Source organism: Hordeum vulgare, chromosome 5H (assembly GCF_904849725.1).
Source record: "Hordeum vulgare subsp. vulgare chromosome 5H, MorexV3_pseudomolecules_assembly, whole genome shotgun sequence".
NCBI classification, from domain to species: Eukaryota; Viridiplantae; Streptophyta; class Magnoliopsida; order Poales; family Poaceae; genus Hordeum; species Hordeum vulgare.
The window spans coordinates 562,311,055-562,333,227 of NC_058522.1; the positions used below are offsets into that span (position 1 = coordinate 562,311,055).

General features: G+C 48.5%; 1 protein-coding gene across 3 annotated transcripts; it reads right to left on the bottom strand.

Annotated features, from left to right (window-relative positions):
• Positions 1 to 2,581: 2,581 nt before the first annotated feature.
• On the bottom strand, positions 2,582 to 6,711 carry LOC123453020. Of its 3 annotated transcripts, XM_045129777.1 has the most exons (7): positions 6,406 to 6,710; positions 6,025 to 6,175; positions 5,876 to 5,921; positions 5,484 to 5,732; positions 4,221 to 5,385; positions 3,966 to 4,112; positions 2,582 to 3,514 (listed from the first exon to the last, which is right to left on the bottom strand). In XM_045129777.1, exons 4-7 carry the CDS (start codon positions 5,538 to 5,540, stop codon positions 3,051 to 3,053), a joined length of 1,833 nt encoding a protein of 610 aa, XP_044985712.1. In that variant the 5' UTR covers positions 5,541 to 5,732; positions 5,876 to 5,921; positions 6,025 to 6,175; positions 6,406 to 6,710; the 3' UTR covers positions 2,582 to 3,050. The 3 variants fall into 3 exon arrangements, with proteins under 3 accessions (XP_044985712.1, XP_044985713.1, XP_044985711.1); XM_045129778.1 differs by lacking the exons at positions 5,876 to 5,921; positions 6,025 to 6,175 and having other exon boundaries at positions 4,221 to 5,382; positions 6,406 to 6,711; XM_045129776.1 differs by lacking the exons at positions 5,876 to 5,921; positions 6,025 to 6,175.
• Positions 6,712 to 22,173: the final 15,462 nt, after the last annotated feature.

Genomic DNA, 22,173 nt, shown 5'->3' on the forward strand with positions numbered 1-22,173 from the left:
AGGTGGACGTTTAGCTTGGATATTTCCCGCTTATTCGATCGAGAGATTAGGACACATGCATACATTATTAGGGCAATCGCTGACGTAGTGTGTAGTGTTTACGCTCCATACTTACGCGCCTGGGAATTGCATTGTGATAACAAAAAAAGTTATAAGTCGGCAGCGATCGACCACGACTGGGCACCTACTCTACTATACGCGCCCGTCCCAAGTTTGAACTGCACACTCGCAAGTCGTCTCTGTCTCTACTGTATACGAGTACAACTCAACTGGTCTTCCTGATCCGTATTTTCTGTACTACTACTCCCACATAACTAACTCCACGTACGTAACGTGCTCTCTAATCACTGGACACGTCCCGCTGATATTCATTAAGCGCCCGCGAGACCACCGAACTGTTCCACCGTCAACAAAGTGGACTTTGAACCCGTAGTTTCGGTCTCAGTGCTGCTGCTGCTGCTGCGTAATCACTCGAAAACATACACACAAAAATGGTCTCTGTACTGCGTACACAACTGTATACAGCGTAAATCCTACTCCTACCCGTACGTGGTAAGCAAGGTTTTCTAGTCACAACCGGACGAACGGGACGGTGTGGTATCACTATCCGACTGTCGATGGACTTACTATCAGTGAGTGAGCTGTTTGGACATTCGCACGAGATTCACATGAACCGGTTGACGCCTTGCGGTTTAGCTTCGCACCTGGACTTGGGGCCCGATGCATACTTAGGGCGTGTACGGATTCACTTCGGTCCACGACTCCGCGTCGGAGCGGAGTGACATCGAGTGATAAATCCTGGAGTTGATAAAAGGCCTTCCTCCCGCGGAGAGATGCCCAAGAGGCGCTTAATCTTCATCCAACTTATTTTTCTTGCTATGAAGTCTCCTCCTCAATTGCACAATAAAGATCATTACAAAAATGGTGGCTAACAGACTGCAAAAACAGATTCTTAGACCCGTGCATACTAACCAACATGATTTTCTGAAGACAAGAACAATTCAGGAGTGTCTAGCTTGGCTTCCGAATATATCCGTCAATCTAAAAATTCAAGATTTTTTTTTGTGATTCTGAAATTAGGCTTTGAAAAGGCCTTTGATATGATAGAACATGAAACCATTATTTAGATTTTTGCTGCCAGATGTTTTTCGGCTAACATGGAATATCTGGATCAAGATGACCTTTAGCTCTAGATTTTCTTCAATATTTATCTATGGCATTCGGGAGAAGCAATTTCAATGCAAGATACCAATGTGACTTTCATAGTTATTAGCATTAACTCCCCCTTATAATGAGGCTCGGCTGGTCGTGACGCATTCTATACAAGCCACTTCCGGGCTCCTGACCAAGGGTTCAACATCACGTACTATCACACATCACATAAGCAAATGTCAGCCTCCGAACTCGAGACGTAGGGTTGTTACCACCCCCGAGTGAAACCCGAACTAGTACATCCGAGTGTATCCACTGCGTCATAGCTAGGTTCCACCCCTTATTCATATCCCTGGTATTATTGTCAGGATCATTTCCATGACACCTCTTACGGCGTGTAATTTTGCATGGCGATGTGCGACCAATTCCCTACCTACATGGGAAAATAAACATAAACGAGGTTTGAAAACTTTAACTACATGCCGAATCTGTGATAAAGGTAGAGAAGACAATTTTCATCCGTTTTGCATCTGCCCAAGAGCTGTAGAACTATGGGGTACAATGTATGAAGTATAACGCCTACCTGATCTAAAATCCATCACACATTCACGTATGGAATGATTGCTGATGAATATTATGGATTCTCTCCCTGAAGTTGAACGTTACATGCTGCTATTGACAATGTGGAGGTGTTGGCCTGTTAGGAATGAATTAGTGCATAACAAAGATCCGCCCCCGGTTTGTCGAGGAGGTTCTTGTGCGGTTATTTGGATTCGCTGTTGTGCATCACATACGAACCATTTGCTGATCCATGCAAAGGTAAATCAGCGACTGTTCCTGTACATACTCTTTCTAGGCCGCTTAAAATTAAGTCTGATGTTGTGTCCTTGAGATGGTCTCTTCCATTGCAAGATGGTCTAAACTAAACTACGATGGTTCTTTTTCTCCGGATGATAGAGCTGAGTCGGGCATGGTATTGCGGGATGAGAGTGGTGGGATCATTATCTCGTCGTGCAAGCAGCTTTTCTCTTGCCGGGACGCACTAGAAGCGGAACTTCATGCATGTATGGAAGGACTATCTCTAGCCTTGTCATGCACGGATTCGCCGATCGCAATTGAAATAGATTCTTCAGTTGTAGTAAAGATGATTCAAGCCAGCGACGTTGACAAATCGCTATACTCTTCCTTGGTGAAGGAGATAAGGTATCTTATGAGTCTTCATAGAACTAGTATTACTCACATCACTTGATCCCAAAATAAAGTTAGTAATTTCTTGACGAACTTTGCTAGTTTAGAAGGTAGGACTATGACCTGGCTGAGGTCTGGGCCGCCTAAAGCTATTGAGCTAAACAACATTGATTGTAATTTTTTATGATGCGAGTAATATAAGTTTACCCGCAAAAAAAAAAGATGTAACTGGAAGTTCACGTTCTCAAGGGAATGCTAATCTCTGTCAAAGATGTAGAGGCAAATGGATACCCTCAATAACAAATGTTGTCTCACCTTCTTCTCCCAAGAGCTCTGACCAACCTATGCCGGGGCTCCCTTCGGCACGGGTAGTTCACTACTCCCCCTGTTCCTAAATACTTGTTGTTGGGGAGAACTAGACTAGTTTTCTGCAACAACAAGTATTGTGGTACGGAGGGAATAGTTCTTATGAAAAACTCCAAACCCTCGCAAATTTCTTGGGGCTAATATACAGCTTGGATGCCCCCAAATGGTCTCCAACCATCTACGAGTCCACACAACTCCCAGAGTGATCAGCAGAAAGGCGGTGACGCTCCTGAAGCTGCCGGCGAGGACTCATGGATACCAATGTGGCAGTGTCCTCTGCGGTAGGGGCCGAGGGGGCTTCCTTCCACCTTCGTCTAGGAGTAAAAAGAAGAATTGATCATTGTTCACTTCCTTGCCGTCACGCTCGAGCCGTGGTGCTGCCTGCCTTTGGACCTGCTCCTGGACGACGACGACGACGATCCGGGGCTCTGGCTGAGCCGCCGCGACGCCCCCCGCCGGCGTCCCCCTGTGCCCGAGCCACCGAGGGCCGCACGCGCGACGCTATCGGTGGCCACCTCCCGCGGCTTGAGGGGCTGCTTGTTGAGGTATGCGAGCTGCGGGAGGAGGTCAGTGACCGCCTTGCGCAGCGCGTCGTCGCCGACGTTGGCCTGCACCGGGTTGCCCACCAGGTTGAGCGCCAGGAGGGAGTGGTAGTTGGCCACGAGCTGGCCCAGCGCCTTGGCCGTGGTGAGCCTGTTGAATCCCAGGTCCAGCACCGCCAGCTTCAGCAGCCGGTGCAGGCCCTCCACGTCGCTGATCTTGTTCCCCGCCAGGTACAGCTCCCTGATCGCCGTGCAGTTCGACAGCCCTGGTGTCCATCACACAAGTTCGTAAGCAGAATTCACAGTCGCGTTATGCTTCTCGGAGGATGAAGCACAGTGAAATTTCACACGAACAATCGTATTATGCTATGCAGAAATGGCAGGATCACATTGCTAGAGCTGTGCCATTGTGCAGAGACAGACAGATGTTAAGATGGCATTGTGCTATTACTAGGGATGGAGCAGCGGTTGGGTGGATCAAGCAATGGGTCACCTCACAGGTCATAATTGTACACGTACACATCTTGATCATGTCATGAACTCTCTGATTACTAGGATAAGGCCCTCCCAACTGTCATGGTCGGCCCCAGCCACCAACAAATGTGGCCACTGCCATATCATTCGAGATATGATATATCTAAGGAATTGTATACGTACATATCTAAGGAATGTACTGAAGATGTGCAATGCAAAAACCTCCAAGAGTTTGCAACTCACCATGGCCGATGCGCGAGATCCGGTTGTAGCTGAGGTTGAGCACGCGCAGCTTCGTCAGCTCCCGGAGCCCCTCTACGTTTGCGATCTTGTTCCGCGACAGATCCAGTGAGTGCAGGCCCTTCGGCAGCGATCCGGGGGAGATATGAACTGCATGACGAACAGAACATCCCAAATTCAGCAACAAAATGTCTGAAAGTGCTTCTAGTTACTGAAAGTGCTCGATCGATTTTACTCGCCGGCAGCGGCACTGCTTACCGATGAAGTTGCCGGAGAGGTTGACGGCGCGGAGGTTGGAGAAGGGCGCGATCATGGGCACGACCTTGAGGCCCATGCCGGAGATGTGCGCCACGGACGAGAAGCCGTTGAGGGACTGGACGATGCTGTTGGCCTGGGCCACGTCGTCCGCCGCCGCGCACCGCTTGGCCAGCTTGCCGTGGCCTCCCTTACCCGACGTCTCCCCGGCCTCGATGGCGCGCGGGCGCGCGACGCAGTCGTCGGCGAGGTCCATACTCTGGTCGGCACCATTGTCATCGTCCTCCTCCTCGGCGATGCGGAGGCACCCGCTGTTGTCGATGCTGCTAACCCACTCACTCACGCGGTCGCTCAGTGAGTGGTCGGCGCAGAAGGCGACCCACTGGTTCTGCGACGGCGGCTGCGGCGGCGACTCGTCCACCACCACCTTCTTGTTCTTTCGGTCGGCCGGCTCCTCGAGCGTGTCCGACGTGTACCCGCCGCCGGGAGTGCCGGCGTCGCTCGGGCGCGCCGACCAGGGACGGTGCAGGTTGCGGTGGCTCCAGAGGAAGAGCCGCCACCACAGCTTCCGGCTCCGCGACGGCAGCACCTGGCTGGACGACCGCCGCTTGAGCATCACGCCATCGGCGGTGCGCGACGTCTTCACCGACGCATCGGGGCTCGCCTCGTGCGCGCGCCGCGGGGTGGTGACCACGAAGAGGTCGCCCGGAAGGTCGCCGGAGGAGCGCGACCGCACTGGCATGCCCGGGGCGTCCCTCGGGCCAGTCCGCTTCGTCTCGATGTTCGAGCATGAGCGTTTGAGCTTCGCCGATGGGTCGACCTCCACCGCAGCAGCCTCCTCCCCGCCGCTCGTGACCACCGGCGCGTCCGGCACGGTGCCAAGGGGTTGCTTGTCCACGCCGTGGACGTCGGATACGACGGGCTTGTTGGGGTGCGGGTGGAAGTCGAACTCGAAGTCGTCAGACAAGCTGTCCCTCTTCACCGGCGATGCCTCGCCGGCCTTGTGCGCCACCACGATGACCACATCGGCGACGATCTTATCGCCGCATTTGTCCACAACGGCAGCGGCAACCGGCTGCGGCAGCGCGTCAGTAGACTCCACCGCCACCGGCTTCGCCCTGGGGCTCTCGTTCCCAGTTCCAGCACCCTTGCCGGCATCACCAACCTGCTGAACAGAGTACAGAGTACACACACAAAATCAAATCAACTAACCAAACTTCATCGATCCAAACTCATACACGTACACAAAACCATTCAAACATGTACCACTCGTTTCTGCCTCCGGCCGGTGAGCAGGATGGAGAAGCAGCTCATCTTGGCCATTGTCTAAGGGAGAGGCTCTCCGCGGCAGCAGCGACGGCGCGGAGATGGCGTGCTCCTGTGCCCCCCACGCCCCATTATTCAGTGTGCGGATCGGGGGCACGACGAGGAAGGCCAGAGTGACCCGGGGCGCCGGGAAGAGCCGGAGCCAGTCGCGAGAGGCCGAGGTGGAGCCGTCTTGGCAGCTAGCTAGCACTGCATCATATATACAATCAATAAATCAATCAGCAGATATTGAGCAACTTTGGATGAGTGTCATTGATTGGAGTCAAACTAGTGCTGCAGGAGGACAAAAAATTGGTTTCTGCAGCGGTAAAGATAAGAGGAAACAAACAAACTGCAAAGATGACGCTCATGAGCTGTACGGATCCGTTGTGCCAGCCTCTGTTTTGAGAAAAAGAAAGAAGGCTGTTGGATAACTAACTGGGTAAAGCCATAGGGAAAAATTTGCAGGGGAAGGTAGGCAAAATTAGGTAAGAAAACTAACACTGGTTTCCCATCCAGTCACCATGTAACCATCTTTTTCAGAAAGAAAATCGGTGAGTAACCGCCGATTCAGAATCACAGCAAGAGACTGACACATAAACAAAAATTATACTGTCTCGGGAACAACTGGACGACTGGGAATTCAGAGGAATCTGACAAGTTTAAAGAACAGGCGTCATTGAGAGGAGGAAACTTAATTAAAGGCAAAAGATTTCGGCAGTATGCAGACGACAATTGTCAAGAACTGGAGTAGGCTCTCCAAGAACACCGATATATCAAGATCGCACAGGCACATGTATAGATAGATAGATTGATAGATACGAAGTAGAGGAGGCAGCCAAGAAATGGAAAGAAGAAGTTGCAAAACAGCGGCGAGGTTTACCTTCCTATCCCAGGCAGCAATCAACCAGTCGACAGCCGGAAGATGGAGAGGATCCTCTGCCTCTGCTTCAGGTTTCTGAAGCGCCGTTGGCGTGGGGGGAAGAAGTTTCAGGCTGTTGAGTAGGTTGCGGCACTAGATGCCACCGGCAGGATGGAGAGGGAGAGTGGCAGAGAGGAAAGAACGGCGTGGGGAAGGGAAGAAGGGGTGGTTGGAGAAGGGCCGTACGGATGCGATGCCGCCGCCACCCGCCACGCTGGTGGAGTGGAGGCGAGCAGAGGACGCGGTTGGCACACGGCAGACTCGGGCGTCACTCCCCACCTCGAAAATGATAAACCTACGGGAAAATCCGGAAAAATCTTCTACAGATTGCATTTAAAATTCCCCGATAGCATCTACAGCTAAACACATCAAATCCAACCCATCAAACGTTGATCAACGCAATCGGATACTCAATTACGGAAAATCAAATCCATATATTACACGCAGCGCGAAACCTAATCTAAGCAGAGCTCGTGAGCCAACGCCATGCTTATGCTTATGTCCGGCGGGCGATTGCACTCCTCGAAGTGTTACCCCGGCCGCTAGCAAGGTAGAATAGAATATGAGACACGCACGGCTCACAGGCTCGTGGTGTCGTCATCTCTCATACACTATTCTTACTCGTCAGAGTCTAAAGCCTTTACAGTGCCCGTTGATGCGAGGCTGATGATGGATTTGTGCTGTTTGGTGGAGGCCAACATAGCCACCATTGCATGGCCGTTCCGCTCGGGTTGCAGGCATCGCCTCAAGAGCGACTCCACCTCGCCGACGTCGGCCACCGCGAGAGCTGACATGGTCTCCCGCGCCCCCCACCTCGCACGACAGGCATGCCGTGTCGTGGACTCGGCGGACATGTCGTGCATGTCCTCGTACTTGATGCGTCGACGTAGGGATTGCCTGTCCGCTATGGCGTTTGGATGTCAGACGAAGCTCACCGCCTCCGGCGAGGCTGCAACGACGTGTCGTGCGCCGGTTCCACGCGTCATTTGGACGGAAGTGATGGATTCCTGACGGATTGAGTCCGACTACTGCCGAGCATTCTCCTCACGCAATGCAGATGACTATCTCCTCCTCTGACCCGACTGGGATGAGGTACCAATTGGCAAATTGGCTGGCAGAGGACTCAGATCCGTTGTCCGCCATGTCGGAGAAGGCAAGAGAACGCCGAAAATAAGCTTGGGGCGGAGGGGAAGGGAGTGGAGTGGTTAGGGGCTGGTCCGAGGAACAGATGTGGATGAATATATCTAGGATTGGGGTGGGCCAACGTGGATCGACTCCAACGTGGCGCACGTGCTTGGTCGCGCCCGAGCCGCCCCATATCGGCCTCATATTTGGGCTGGATATGAGGGGTGTCGGTCAACACTACTAGGGAAAAGTGTATAGGTAGACACTTACTAGTAGCGGGGGTTTATAACCCTCGCTACTGCTACTTAGTAGTAGTGCAGTTTTATAACCCTCGCTGCGGCTACTTAGTAGTAGTGCGGGTTTAGTTATGACCCTCACTACTACTAAGTTGATAGTAGTAGCGCGGGTTTGTACCCCTCACTACTGTTAAGTGGTCTCTACCGTGCTTCCCGGGACATGCAATAGTAATAGCAAGAGGTACCCACGCTACTACTAAGTTGATAGTAGTAGCGCGCGTTTTTATCCCTGGCTACTACTAAGTATAAGGTAGGTGAAGTCCATGTATATTCGGCCGAGTCCCTCACTCTCCTCATTCTCTTCACAGGCTCTTTCATGATGCTCTTGCCCAAGCAGACCTCCTCCTCCATGGCACCGAATGAGGCCACCTCCTCGCATCGCTAGCGTCCAGGAGCTTGTCTGTCTTCCCCCTCGCCTCCATGCCACCACGAAGGATCACCTCACGACCGACGACCAGCCCCGATGCGCCCTCCATCTCCTTCCCTCTCCCTTTGGGCTATCTCAAGGTTGAGTTTTTTCATCGGAATTTTCAAGGAGAATACGGGTTTTCCGTGGTTGAGTTTATTTTACGCAGCTTATGGTAGTTTGTGATGGACTAGTTGGGGCATCCGTGCAGGGTTAAATCTTTCTGAGAGTCGTGCCCGTAGTTATGTGGCAACTTGGAAACTTTGTTTAACTCCCGATTATAGCAAACGTAAAGTAAGTTTAATTAAAATATGCCAATTGTGTGCGTAACCGTGTGTCACGCCCAAGATGCGACCCTATCCTCAATTTGGCACGAAGGCCTCGTCAGGGATAGAAGCCATCTTGTCGTGTCGCAAGAATGGATATCGTTACAAGTACATGTACTGAAAAGAAGAGGTATATAATAGAATTGGCTTACACTCGCCACAAGCTACATCAGAGTCACATCAGTACATTACATAAACATCAAGAGTAAGAGCAGGGTCCGACTACGGACGAAAACAAACGAGAAAATAAGAACGACGTCCATCCTTGCTATCCCAGGCTGCCGGCCTGGAACCCATCCTAGATCGATGAAGAAGAAGAAGAAGAAGAAGCAACTCCAAATGAACAATCAACGCGCTCGCTCAAGTAACCTTTACCTGTACCTGCAACTGGTGTTGTAGCAATCTGTGAGCCACAGGGGACTCAGCAATCTCATTTCCAAAGGTATCAAGACTAGCAAAGCTTAATGGGTGAGGCATGATTAAGTGCTGAGGTTGCAGCAGCGGCTAAGCATATATTTGATGGCTAAACTTACGAGTACAAGAAATAACAGGGGGAAGATCTACGCATAACGGACGTGAACTACTGATGATCAAATGAATGATCCTGTACACCTACCTACGTCAGACATAACCCACCGTGTCCTCGATCGGAGAAGGAACTCACGAAAGAGACAGTCACGGTTACGCACACAGTTGGCATATTTTAATTAAGTTAACTTCAAGTTATCTAGAACCAGTGTTAAACAAAGTTTCCACGTTGCCACATAACCGCGGGCACGACTTTCCGAAAGATTTAACCCTGCAGGGATGCTCCAACTAGTCCATCACAAATTACCACAAGCCGCATAGAAATCCTCAATCACGAAGCTCGCGATCTCGTCGGATTCCCTAGTGGAAAACCTCAACTCTGAGATTACCCAAAGCATCACCGGAATCCCGATGCACAAGATATTTCGTCAAAGGTAAAACTAACCCAGCAAGGCCGCCCGACGTCGACGATCCCGATAGGAGTCGCGTACCTCGTTCTCAGGACACGACGGATAAGCACAGCGTACGGTGGCCTGATAGAAATCTCCCAAGTTGCCCCGGGTTGGCCCCGCAAACGGCTCTAGTTTTGGACAACCACTCATGAGGAGCACTGGCCCGGGGGTTGATTAAATTAGTCCGCGGGTGCCGGCGGGTCCCTATGCATTATTATTAGGTTATTAGGCAAATGTAGTACCAAAGTTGGGCCTTGCCAGACCAGCTTTAATCTAAAACGAATTATCAAGGGGGTCCCCATAACAACCCCGATCGTGTTAGGAGCGCTCAATTATGGAACATAACACCGGTAGCCGAAAACTAAGGGGGCAAAGGTGGAACAAAACACCAGGCTAGAAAAGGCCGAGCCTTCCACCTTTTACCAAGTATATAGGTGTTGGAAATATGCCCTAGAGGCAATAATAAAATGGTTATTATCATATTTCCTTGTTCATGATAATCATCTATTGTTCATGCTATAATTGTATTAACAGGAAACAATAATACATGTGTGGATAAATAGATCACAATGTGTCCCTAGCAAGCCTCTAGTTGGCTAGCTCGTTAGTCAATAGATGATCATGGTTTCCTGATCATGGACATTGGATGTCATTGATAATGGGATCACATCATTAGGAGAATGATGTGATGGACAAGACCCAATCCTAAGCCTAGCACTAGATCATATTGTTCGTATGCTACAGCTTTTCTAATGTCAAGTATCTTTTCCTTCGACCGTGAGATTGTGCAACTCCCGGATACCGTAGGAGTGCTTTGGGTATATCAAACGTCACAACGTAACTGGGTGACTATAAAGGTGCACTACGGGTACCTCCGAAAGTGTCTGTTGGGTTGGTACGAATCAAGATCGGGATTTGTCACTCCGTGTGACGGAGAGGTATCTCTGGGCCCACTCGGTAGAACATCATCATGAGCTCAATATGAAAAAGGAGTTAGTCACACGATGACGTGCTAAGGAACGAGTAAAGAGACTTACCAGTAATGAGATTGAACAAGGTATAGGTATACCGACGATCGAATCTCGGGCAAGTTCTATACCGACGGACAAAGGGAATCGTATACGGGATTGATTGAATCCTTGACATCATGGTTCATCTGATGAGATCATCGTGGAGCAAGTGGGAGCCACCATGGGTATCCAGACCCCACTGATGGTTATTGGCCAGAGAGGTGTCTCGGTCATGTCTGCCTGTCTCCCGAACCCGTAGGGTCTACACACTTAAGGTTCGATGACGCTAGGGTTATAGGGAATTGTTATACGAGGTTACCGAAAGTTGTTCGGAGTCCCGGATGAGATCCCGGACGTCATGAGGAGCTCCGGAATGGTCCGGAGGTAAAGATTGATATATAGGACGGATGGTTTCGGATACCGGAAGTGTTTGGGGCATCACCGGTAACGTACCGGGACCACGGGGACCACCGAAGGGGGGAAACGACCCCGGGAGATAAGGTGGGCCAAGTGGGGTTGGGAACCAGCCCCTAGGTGGGCTGGTGCGCCTCCCCACTCATCCCATTGCGCAAGGGAGAGAAAAGGGGGGCCAAACCCTAAGCCAGGTGGGCCTAAGGCCCACCAGTTGGTGCGCCACCACTCCTCCCCCTTCTGGCCGCCGCACCACCCATCTGGGAGGGCTGCCGCACCCCCTAGGGTGGGAACCCTAGGGGTGGCACCCCCTTGTTAGAATTATGCCCTAGAGGCAATAATAAATATAGTTATTATTATAGTTCCTGTATCAAGATAATCGTTTATTATCCATGCTATAATTGTATTGAATGAAGACTCATTTACATGTGTGGATACATAGACAAAACACTGTCCCTAGCAAGCCTCTAGTTGGCTAGCCAGTTGATCAAAGATAGTCAGTGTCTTCTGATTATGAACAAGGTGTTGTTGCTTGATAACCGGATCACGTCATTGGGAGAATCACGTGATGGACTAGACCCAAACTAATAGACGTAGCATGTTGATGTGTCATTTTGTTGCTACTGTTTTCTGCGTGTCAAGTATTTGTTCCTATGACCATGAGATCATATAACTCACTGACACCGGAGGAATGCTTTGTGTGTATCAAACGTCGCAACGTAACTGGGTGACTATAAAGATGCTCTACAGGTATCTGCGAAGGTGTTAGTTGAGTTAGTATGGATCAAGACTGGGATTTGTCACTCCGTGTGACGGAGAGGTATCTCGGGGCCCACTCGGTAATACAACATCACACACAAGCCTTGCAAGCAATGTAACTTAGTGTAAGTTGCGGGATCTTGTATTACGGAACGAGTAAAGAGACTTGCCGGTAAACGAGATTGAAATAGGTATGCGGATACTGACGATCGAATCTCGGGCAAGTAACATACCGAAGGACAAAGGGAATGACATACGGGATTATACGAATCCTTGGCACTAAGGTTCAAACGATAAGATCTTCGTAGAATATGTAGGATCCAATATGGGCATCCAGGTCCCGCTATTGGATATTGACCGAGGAGTCTCTCGGGTCATGTCTACATAGTTCTCGAACCCGCACGGTCTGCACACTTAAGGTTCGACGTTGTTTTATGCGTATTTGAGTTATATGGTTGGTTACCGAATGTTGTTCGGAGTCCCGGATGAGATCACGGACGTCACGAGGGTTTCCGGAATGGTCCGGAAACGAAGATTGATATATAGGATGACCTCATTTGATTACCGGAAGGTTTTCGGAGTTACCGGGAATGTACTGGGAATGACTAATGGGTTCCGGAAGTTCATCGGGGGGGGGGGGGGGCACCCACCCCGGGGAAGCCCATAGGCCTTGGGGGAGCCACACCAGCCCTTAGTGGGCTGGTGGGACAGCCCACAAGCGCCCTATGCGCCAAGGAGAAGAAAATCAAGAGAGAAAGAAAAAAAAAGGAGGAGGTGGGAAGGAAGGGGGACTCCCTCCCACCAAACCTAGTCCAACTCGGTTTGGGGGGGGAGAGTCCTCCCCCCTTGGCTCGGCCGACCCCCTTGAGGGTCCTTGGACCCCAAGGCAAGGCCCCCTCCCTCCCACCTATATATACGGAGGTTTTAGGGCTGATTTGAGACGACTTTTCCACGGCAGCCCGACCACATACCTCCACGGTTTTTCCTCTAGATCACGTTTCTGCGGAGCTCGGAGCGCCGTCACGCTGCCGGAGAACTCTTCTACCTCTCTGTCTCTCTTGCTGGATCAAGAAGGCCGAGATCATCGTCGAGCTGTACGTGTGTTGAACGCGGAGGTACCGTCCGTTCGGTACTAGATCGTGGGACTGATCGCGGGATTGTTCGCGGGGCGGCTCGAGGGACGTGAGGACGTTCCACTACATCAACCGCGTTCTCTAACGCTTCTGCTGTACGGTCTACAAGGGTACGTAGATCACTCATCCCCTCTCGTAGATGGACATCACCTTGATAGGTCTTCGTGCGCGTAGGAAATTTTTTGTTTCCCATGCGACGTTCCCCAACAGTGGCATCATGAGCTAGGTTCATGCGTAGATGTCTTCTCGAGTAGAACACAAAAGGTTTTGTGGGCGGTGATGTGCGTTTTGCTGCCCTCCTTAGTCTTTTCTTGATTCCGCGGTATTGTTGGATTGAAGCGGCTTGGACCGACATTACTCGTACGCTTACGAGAGACTGGTTTCATCGTTACGAGTAACTCCGTTGCTCAAAGATGACTGGCAAGTGTCAGTTTCTCCAACTTTAGTTGAATCGGATTTGACCGAGGAGGTCCTTGGATGAGGTTAAATAGCAACTCATATATCTCCGTTGTGGTGTTTGCGTAAGTAAGATGCGATCCTACTAGATACCCATGGTCACCACGTAAAACATGCAACAACAAAATTAGAGGACGTCTAACTTGTTTTTGAAGGGTATGATTGTGATGTGATATGGCCAACGATGTGATGTGATATATTGGATGTATGAGATGATCATGTTGTAATAGAAATATCGACTTGCACGTCGATGGTACGGCAACCGGCAGGAGCCATAGGATTGTCTTTATACTAACGTTTGTGCTTGCAGATGCGTTTACTATTTTGCTAGGATGTAGCTTTAGTAGTAATAGCATAAGTAGCACAACAAACCCGATGGCAACACGTTGATGGATGATCATGGTGTGGTGCCGGTGACAAGAAGATCGTGCCGGTGCTTTGGTGATGGAGATCAAGAAGCACGTGATGATGGCCATATCATGTCACTTATGAATTGCATGTGATGTTAATCCTTTTATGCACCTTATTTTGCTTAGAACGACGGTAGCATTATGAGGTGATCTCTCACTAAAATTTCAAGACGAAATTGTGTTCTCCCTGACTGTGCACCGTTGCTACAGTTCGTCGTTTCGAGACACCACGTGATGATCGGGTGTGATAGACCCAACGTTCACATACAACGGGTGCAAAACAGTTGCGCCCGCGGAACACTCGGGTTAAGCTTGACGAGCCTAGCATGTGCAGACATGGCCTCGGAACACATGAGACCGAAAGGTCGATCATGAATCATATAGTTGATATGATTAGCATAGGGATGCTTACCACTAAAACTATACTCAACTCACGTGATGATCGGACTTGAGCTAGTGTAAGTGGATCATGAACCACTCAAATGACTAGAGAGATGTACTTTTTGAGTGGGAGTTTAGCAAATAATTTGATTAAGTTAAACTCTAATTATCTTGAACATAGTCTAAGTCCACTTTGAATATATTTGTGTTGTAGATCATGGCTCACGCGACAGTCATCCTGAATTTTAATACGTTCCTAGAGAAAGCTAAGTTGAAAGATGATGGAAGCAACTTTGTAGACTGGGCTCGTAATCTTAAGCTAATCTTACAAGCTGGGAAGAAGGATTATGTCCTTAATGCTGCGCTAGGAGATGAACCACCCGCTATGGCTGATCAGGATGTTAAGAACGCTTGGTTAGCACGTAAGGAGGACTACTCAATAGTTCAATGTGCAGTCTTGTATGGCTTAGAACCGGGACTTCAACGTAGCTTTGAGCGTCATGGAGCATTTGAGATGTTCCAGGAGTTGAAGTTTATCTTTCAGAAGAACGCCCGGATCGAGAGGTATGAGACCTCCGATAAATTCTATGCTTGCAAGATGGAGGAAAACTCGTCCGTCAGTGAACATGTGCTCAAAATGTCTGGGTACTCAAACCGTCTAGCTGAGATGGGGATTGAACTCCCGCAAGAGGCTATCACTGACAGAATCCTTCAACCACTGCCGCCAAGCTATAAAGGCTTTGTGTTGAACTACAACATGCAAGGGATGAACAAGTCTCCCGGCGAGTTGTTTGCGATGCTGAAAGTCGCAGAGTCTGAACTCCGTAAAGAGCATCAAGTGTTGATGATGAGCAAGACCACTAGTTTCAAGAGAAACGGCAAAGGAAAGAAGGCAATTCGAAGAAGAGCGGCAAGCATGTTGCCAATCCGCCGAAGAAACCCAAAGCTGGACCTAAGCTTGAAACGGAGTGTTTCTATTGCAAGGGTATGGGTCACTGGAAGCGCAATTGCCCCAAGTATCTCGCAGATAAGAAGGCGGGCAAAGAAAAATCAGGTATATTTGATATACATGTTATTGATGTGTACTTAACCGGCTCTCGTAGTAGTGCCTGGGTATTTGATACCGGTTCTGTTGCTCATATTTGCAACTCGAAACAGGAACTGCGGAATAGGCGAAGGCTGGCGAAAGATGAAGTGACGATGCGCGTAGGAAATGGTTCCAAGGTTGATGCAATCGCCGTCGGCACAGTGTCACTTCAGTTACCGTCAGGATTAGTGATGAACTTAAATCATTGTTATTTAGTGCCTGCGTTGAGCATGAACATTATATCTGGATCTTGTTTATTGCGAGACGGTTACTCTTTTAAGTCAGAGAATAATGGTTGTTCTATTTCTATGAGTAACATCTTTTATGGTCATGCACCGAATGTGAGAGGATTGTTCATATTGAATCTTGATAGCGATACACATATACATAACATTGAGACCAAAAGAGTTAGAGTAAACAATGATAGCGCCATATTTTTGTGGCACTGCCGCTTGGGTCATATTGGTGTAAAGCGCATGAAGGAACTCCATGCTGATGGACTTTTGGAGTCACTTGACTTTGATTCACTTGACACGTGCGAACCATGCCTCATGGGCAAGATGACTAAGACTCCGTTCTCCGGAACAATGGAGCGTGCAAGTGACTTGTTGGAAATCATACATACCGATGTGTGTGGTCCAATGAGCGTAGAGGCACGCGGCGGATATCATTATTTTCTCACCTTCACTGACGATTTAAGTAGATATGGTTATGTCTACTTAATGAAGCAAAAGTCTGAAACATTTGAAAGGTTCAAGCAATTTCCGAGTGAATTGGAAAATCATCGTAACAAGAAGATCAAGTTCCTACGGTCTGGTCGTGGGGGTGAATATCTGAGTTTCGAGTTTGGTGCTCACTTAAGACAATGTGGAATTGTTTCGCAGTTAACACCGCCTGGAACACCACGGCGTAATAGTGTGTCCGAACGTCGTAATCGTACTTTCTTAGAGATGGTGCGATCTATGATGTCTCTTACTGATTTGTCGTTATCATTTTGGGGTTATGCATTAGAAACAGCTGCATTCACTTTAAATAGGGCACCATCAAAATCCGTCGAGACGACACCATACGAACTGTGGTATGGCAAAAGGCCAAAGTTGTCGTTTCTTAAAGTTTTCGGATGTGATGCTTATGTCAAAAAGCTTCAGCCTGAAAAGCTGGAACCCAAAGCGGAAAAGTGCGTCTTCATAGGTTACCCAAAAGAGACAGTTGGGTACACCTTCTATCTCAAATCCGAGGGCAAAGTGTTTGTTGCTAAAAAAGGAGCTTTTCTCGAGAAGGAGTTTCTCTCGAGAGAATTGAGTGGGAGGAAGATAGAACTTGACGAGGTTGTCGAACCTCTCATCCCTCTGGATGGTGGCGCAGGGCAAAGGGAAACCTCTGTCATTGCGACGCCGGTTGAGGAGGGAGTTAATGATGATGATCATGAAACTCCAGTTCAAGTTTCTGTCGAACCACGCAGGTCGACGAGACCACGTGCTGCTCCAGAGTGGTACGGGAATCCCGTCTTGTCAATCATGTTGTTAGACAACAATGAGCCGGCAAATTATGAAGAAGCAATGGTGGGCCCAGATTCCAACAAATGGCTAGAAGCCATGAAATCCGAGATAGGATCCATGTATGAGAACAAAGTGTGGACTTTGGAGGTACTACATGAGGGCCGCAAGGCTATTCAGAACAAATGGATCTTTAAGAGGAAGACGGACGCTGACGGTAATGTGACCGTTTATAAAGCTCGACTTGTGGCAAAGGGTTTTTCACAAGTTCAAGGAATTGACTACGATGAGACATTCTCACCCGTAGCGATGCTTAAGTCCGTCAGAATCATGTTAGCAATAGCTGCGTTTTTCGATTATGAAATCTGGCAGATGGATGTCAAAACGGCGTTCCTTAACGGTTTCCTTAAGGAAGAGTTGTATATGATACAAACCGAAGGTTTTGTCGATCCTAAGAATGCTAACAAGGTGTGCAAGCTCCAGCGATCCATTTATGGACTGGTGCAAGCATCTCGGAGTTGGAACAAACGCTTTGATGAGGTGATCAAAGCATTTGGGTTTATACAAGTGGTTGGAGAATCTTGTATTTACAAGAAAGTGAGTGGGAGCTCTGTGGCGTTTCTAATATTATATGTGGATGACATATTACTGATTGGAAACAATATAGAGTTTTTTGGAGAGCATAAAAGGTTACTTGAATAAAAGTTTCTCTATGAAGGACCTAGGAGAAGCTGCTTACATTCTAGGCATTAAGATCTATAGGGATAGATCAAAACGCCTGATAGGACTTTCACAAAGCACATACCTTGATAAAGTTTTGAAGAGGTTCAAAATGGAACAGTCCAAGAAAGGGTTCTTGTTAGTTCTACAAGGTACAAGATTGAGTAAGACTCAGTACCCAGCAACTGATGAAGATAGAGAGCATATGCACTCTGTCCCCTATGCTTCAGCCATAGGTTCTATCATGTATGCGATGCTGTGCACTAGACCGGATGTTAGCCTAGCCATAAGTATGGCAGGTAGGTTCCAGAGTAATCCAGGAGTGGATCACTGGACAGCGGTCAAGAATATCCTGAAGTACCTGAAAAGGACTAAGGAGATGTTTCTCGTGTATGGAGGTGACGAAGAGCTCGCCGTAAAAGGTTACGTCGATGCAAGCTTTGACACAGATCCGGACGACTCTAAGTCGCAAACCGGATACGTATTTATTCTTAATGGGGGTGCAGTAAGCTGGTGCAGTTCCAAGCAAAGCGTCGTAGCAGATTCTACATGTGAAGCAGAGTACATGGCTGCCTCGGAGGCAGCTAAGGAGGGTGTCTGGATGAAGCAGTTCATGACGGATCTTGGAGTGGTGCCAAGCGCACTGAATCCAATAACCTTGTTCTGTGATAACACTGGTGCCATTGCCTTAGCAAAGGAACCACGGTTTCATAAGAAGACCAGACACATCAAACGACGCTTCAACCTCATCCGCGACTACGTCGAGGGAGAGGACGTGAATATATGCAAAGTGCACACGGATCTGAATGTAGCAGACCCGCTGACTAAACCTCTTCCACGACCAAAGCATGAACAACACCAGAACTGTATGGGTGTTAGATTTATTACAATGTAATTCACATGGTGATGTGAGGGCTAGATTATTGACTCTAGTGCAAGTGGGAGACTGTTGGAATTATGCCCTAGAGGCAATAATAAATATAGTTATTATTATAATTCATGTATCAAGATAATCGTTTATTATCCATGCTATAATTATATTGAATGAAGACTCATTTACATGTGTGGATACATAGACAAAACACTGTCCCTAGCAAGCCTCTAGTTGGCTAGCCAGTTGATCAAAGATAGTCAGTGTCTTCTGATTATGAACAAGGTGTTGTTGCTTGATAACCGGATCACGTCATTGGGAGAATCACGTGATGTACTAGACCCAAACTAATAGACGTAGCATGTTGATCGTGTCATTTTGTTGCTACTGTTTTCTGCGTGTCAAGTATTTGTTCCTATGACCATGAGATCATATAACTCAGTGACACCGGAGGAATGCTTTGTGTGTATCAAACGTCGCAACGTAACTGGGTGACTATAAAGATGCTCTACAGGTATCTGTGAAGGTGTTAGTTGAGTTAGTATGGATCAAAACTGGGATTTGTCACTCCGTGTGACGGAGAGGTATCTCGGGGCCCACTCGGTAATACAACATCACACACAAGCCTTGCAAGCAATGTAACTTAGTGTAAGTTGCGGGATCTTGTATTACGGAACGAGTAAAGAGACTTGCCGGTAAACGAGATTGAAATAGGTATGCGGATACTGACGATCGAATCTCGGGCAAGTAACATACCGAAGGACAAAGGGAATGACATACGGGATTATACGAATCCTTGGCACTGAGGTTCAAACGATAAGATCTTCGTAGAATATGTAGGATCCAATATGGGCATCCAGGTCCCGCTATTGGATATTGACCGAGGAGTCTCTCGGGTCATGTCTACATAGTTCTCGAACCCGCAGGGTCTGCACACTTAAGGTTCGACGTTGTTTTATGCGTATTTGAGTTATATGGTTGGTTACCGAATGTTGTTCGGAGTCCCGGATGAGATAACGGACGTCACGAGGGTTTCCGGAATGGTCCGGAAACGAAGATTGATATATAGGATGACCTCATTTGATTACCGGAAGGTTTTCGGAGTTACTGGGAATGTACCGGGAATGACGAATGGGTTCCGGAAGTTCACCGGGGGGGGGGGGCACCCACCCCGGGGAAGCTCATAGGCCTTGGGGGAGCCACACCAGCCCTTAGTGGGCTGGTGGGACAGCCCACAAGTGCCCTATGCGCCAAGGAGAAGAAAATCAAGAGAGAAAGAAAAAAAAGGAGGAGGTGGGAAGGAAGGGGGACTCCCTGCCACCAAACCTAGTCCAACTCGGTTTGGGGTGGGAGAGTCCTCCCCCCTTGTCTCGGCCGACCCCCTTGAGGGTCCTTGGACCCCAAGTCAAGGCCCCCTCCCTCCCACCTATATATACGGAGGTTTTAGGGCTGATTTGAGATGACTTTTCCACGGCAGCCCGACCACATACCTCCACGGTTTTTCCTCTAGATCGCGTTTCTGCGGAGCTCGGGCGGAGCCCTGCTGCGACAAGGTCATCAACAACCTCCGGAGCGCCGTCACGCTGCCGGAGAACTCTTCTACCTCTCCGTCTCTCTTGCTGGATCAAGAAGGCCGAGATCATCGTCGAGCTGTACGTGTGTTGAACGCGGAGGTACCGTCCGTTCGGTACTAGATCGTGGGACTGATCGCGGGATTGTTCGCGGGGCGGATCGAGGGACGTGAGGACGTTCCACTACATCAACCGCGTTCTCTAAACGCTTCTGCTGTACGGTCTACAAGGGTACGTAGATCACTCATCCCCTCTCGTAGATGGACATCACCATGATAGGTCTTCGTGCGCGTAGGAAAAATTTTGTTTCCCATGCGACGTTCCCCAACAGTGGCATCATGAGCTAGGTTCATGCGTAGATGTCTTCTCGAGTAGAACACAAAAGGTTTTGTGGGTGGTGATGTGCGTTTTGCTGCCCTCCTTAGTCTTTTTTTGATTCCGCGGTATTGTTGGATTGAAGCGGCTTGGACCGACATTACTCGTACGCTTACGAGAGACTAGTTTCATCGTTACGAGTAACTCCGTTGCTCAAAGATGACTGGCAAGTGTCAGTTTCTCCAACTTTAGTTGAATCGGATTTGACCGAGAAGGTCCTTGGATGAGGTTAAATAGCAACTCATATATCTCCGTTGTGGTGTTTGCGTAAGTAAGATGCGATCCTACTAGATACCCATGGTCACCACGTAAGACATGCAACAACAAAATTAGAGGACGTCTAACTTGTTTTTGCAGGGTATGATTGTGATGTGATATGGCCAACGATGTGATGTGATATATTGGATGTATGAGATGATCATGTTGTAATAGAAATATTGACTTGCACGTCGATGGTACGACAACCGGCAGGAGCCATAGGGTTGTCTTTATACTAACGTTTGTGCTTGCAGATGTGTTTACTATTTTGCTAGGATGTAGCTTTAGTAGCAATAGCATAAGTAGCACGACAACCCCGATGGTAACACGTTGATGGATGATCATGGTGTGGCGCCGGTGACAAGAAGATCGTGCCGGTGCTTTGGTGATGGAGATCAAGAAGCACGTGATGATGGCCATATCATGTCACTTATGAATTGCATGTGATGTTAATCCTTTTATGCACCTTATTTTGCTTAAAACGACGGTAGCATTATGAGGTGATCTCTCACTAAAATTTCAAGACGAAATTGTGTTCTCCCCGACTGTGCACCGTTGCTACACTTCGTCGTTTCGAGACACCACGTGATGATCGGGTGTGATAGACTCAACGTTCACATACAACGGGTGCAAAACAGTTGCGCACGCGGAACACTCGGGTTAAGCTTGACGAGCCTAGCATGTGCAGACATGGCCTCGGAACACATGAGACCGAAAGGTCAATCATGAATCATATAGTTGATATGATTAGCATAGGGATGCTTACCACTGAAACTATACTCAACTCACGTGATGATCGGACTTGAGCTAGTGTAAGTGGATCATGAACCACTCAAATGACTAGAGAGATGTACTTTTTGAGTGGGAGTTTAGCAAATAATTTGATTAAGTTAAACTCTAATTATCTTGAACACAGTCTAAGTCCACTTTGAATATATTTGTGTTGTAGATCATGGCTCACGCGACAGTCATCCTGAATTTTAATACGTTCCTAGAGAAAGCTAAGTTGAAAGATGATGGAAGCAACTTTGTAGACTGGGCTCGTAATCTTAAGCTAATCTTACAAGCTAGGAAGAAGGATTATGTCCTTAATGCTGCGCTAGGAGATGAACCACCCGCTACGGCTGATCAGGATGTTAAGAACGCTTGGTTAGCACGTAAGGAGGACTACTCAATAGTTCAATGTGCAGTCTTGTATGGCTTAGAACCGGGACTTCAACGTCGCTTTGAGCGTCATGGAGCATTTGAGATGTTCCAGGAGTTGAAGTTTATCTTTCAGAAGAACGCCCGGATCGAGAGGTATGAGACCTCCGATAAATTCTATGCTTGCAAGATGGAGGAAAACTCGTCCGCCAGTGAACATGTGCTCAAAATGTCTGGGTACTCAAACCGTCTAGCTGAGCTGGGGATTGAACTCCCGCAAGAGGCTATCACTGACAGAATCCTTCAATCACTGCCGCCAAGCTATAAAGGCTTTGTGTTGAACTACAACATGCAAGGGATGAACAAGTCTCCCAGCGAGTTGTTTGCGATGCTGAAAGTCGCAGAGTCTGAACTCCGTAAAGAGCATCAAGTGTTGATGGTGAGCAAGACCACTAGTTTCAAGAGAAACGACAAAGGCAAGAAGGGCAATTCGAAGAAGAGCGCCAAGCCTGTTG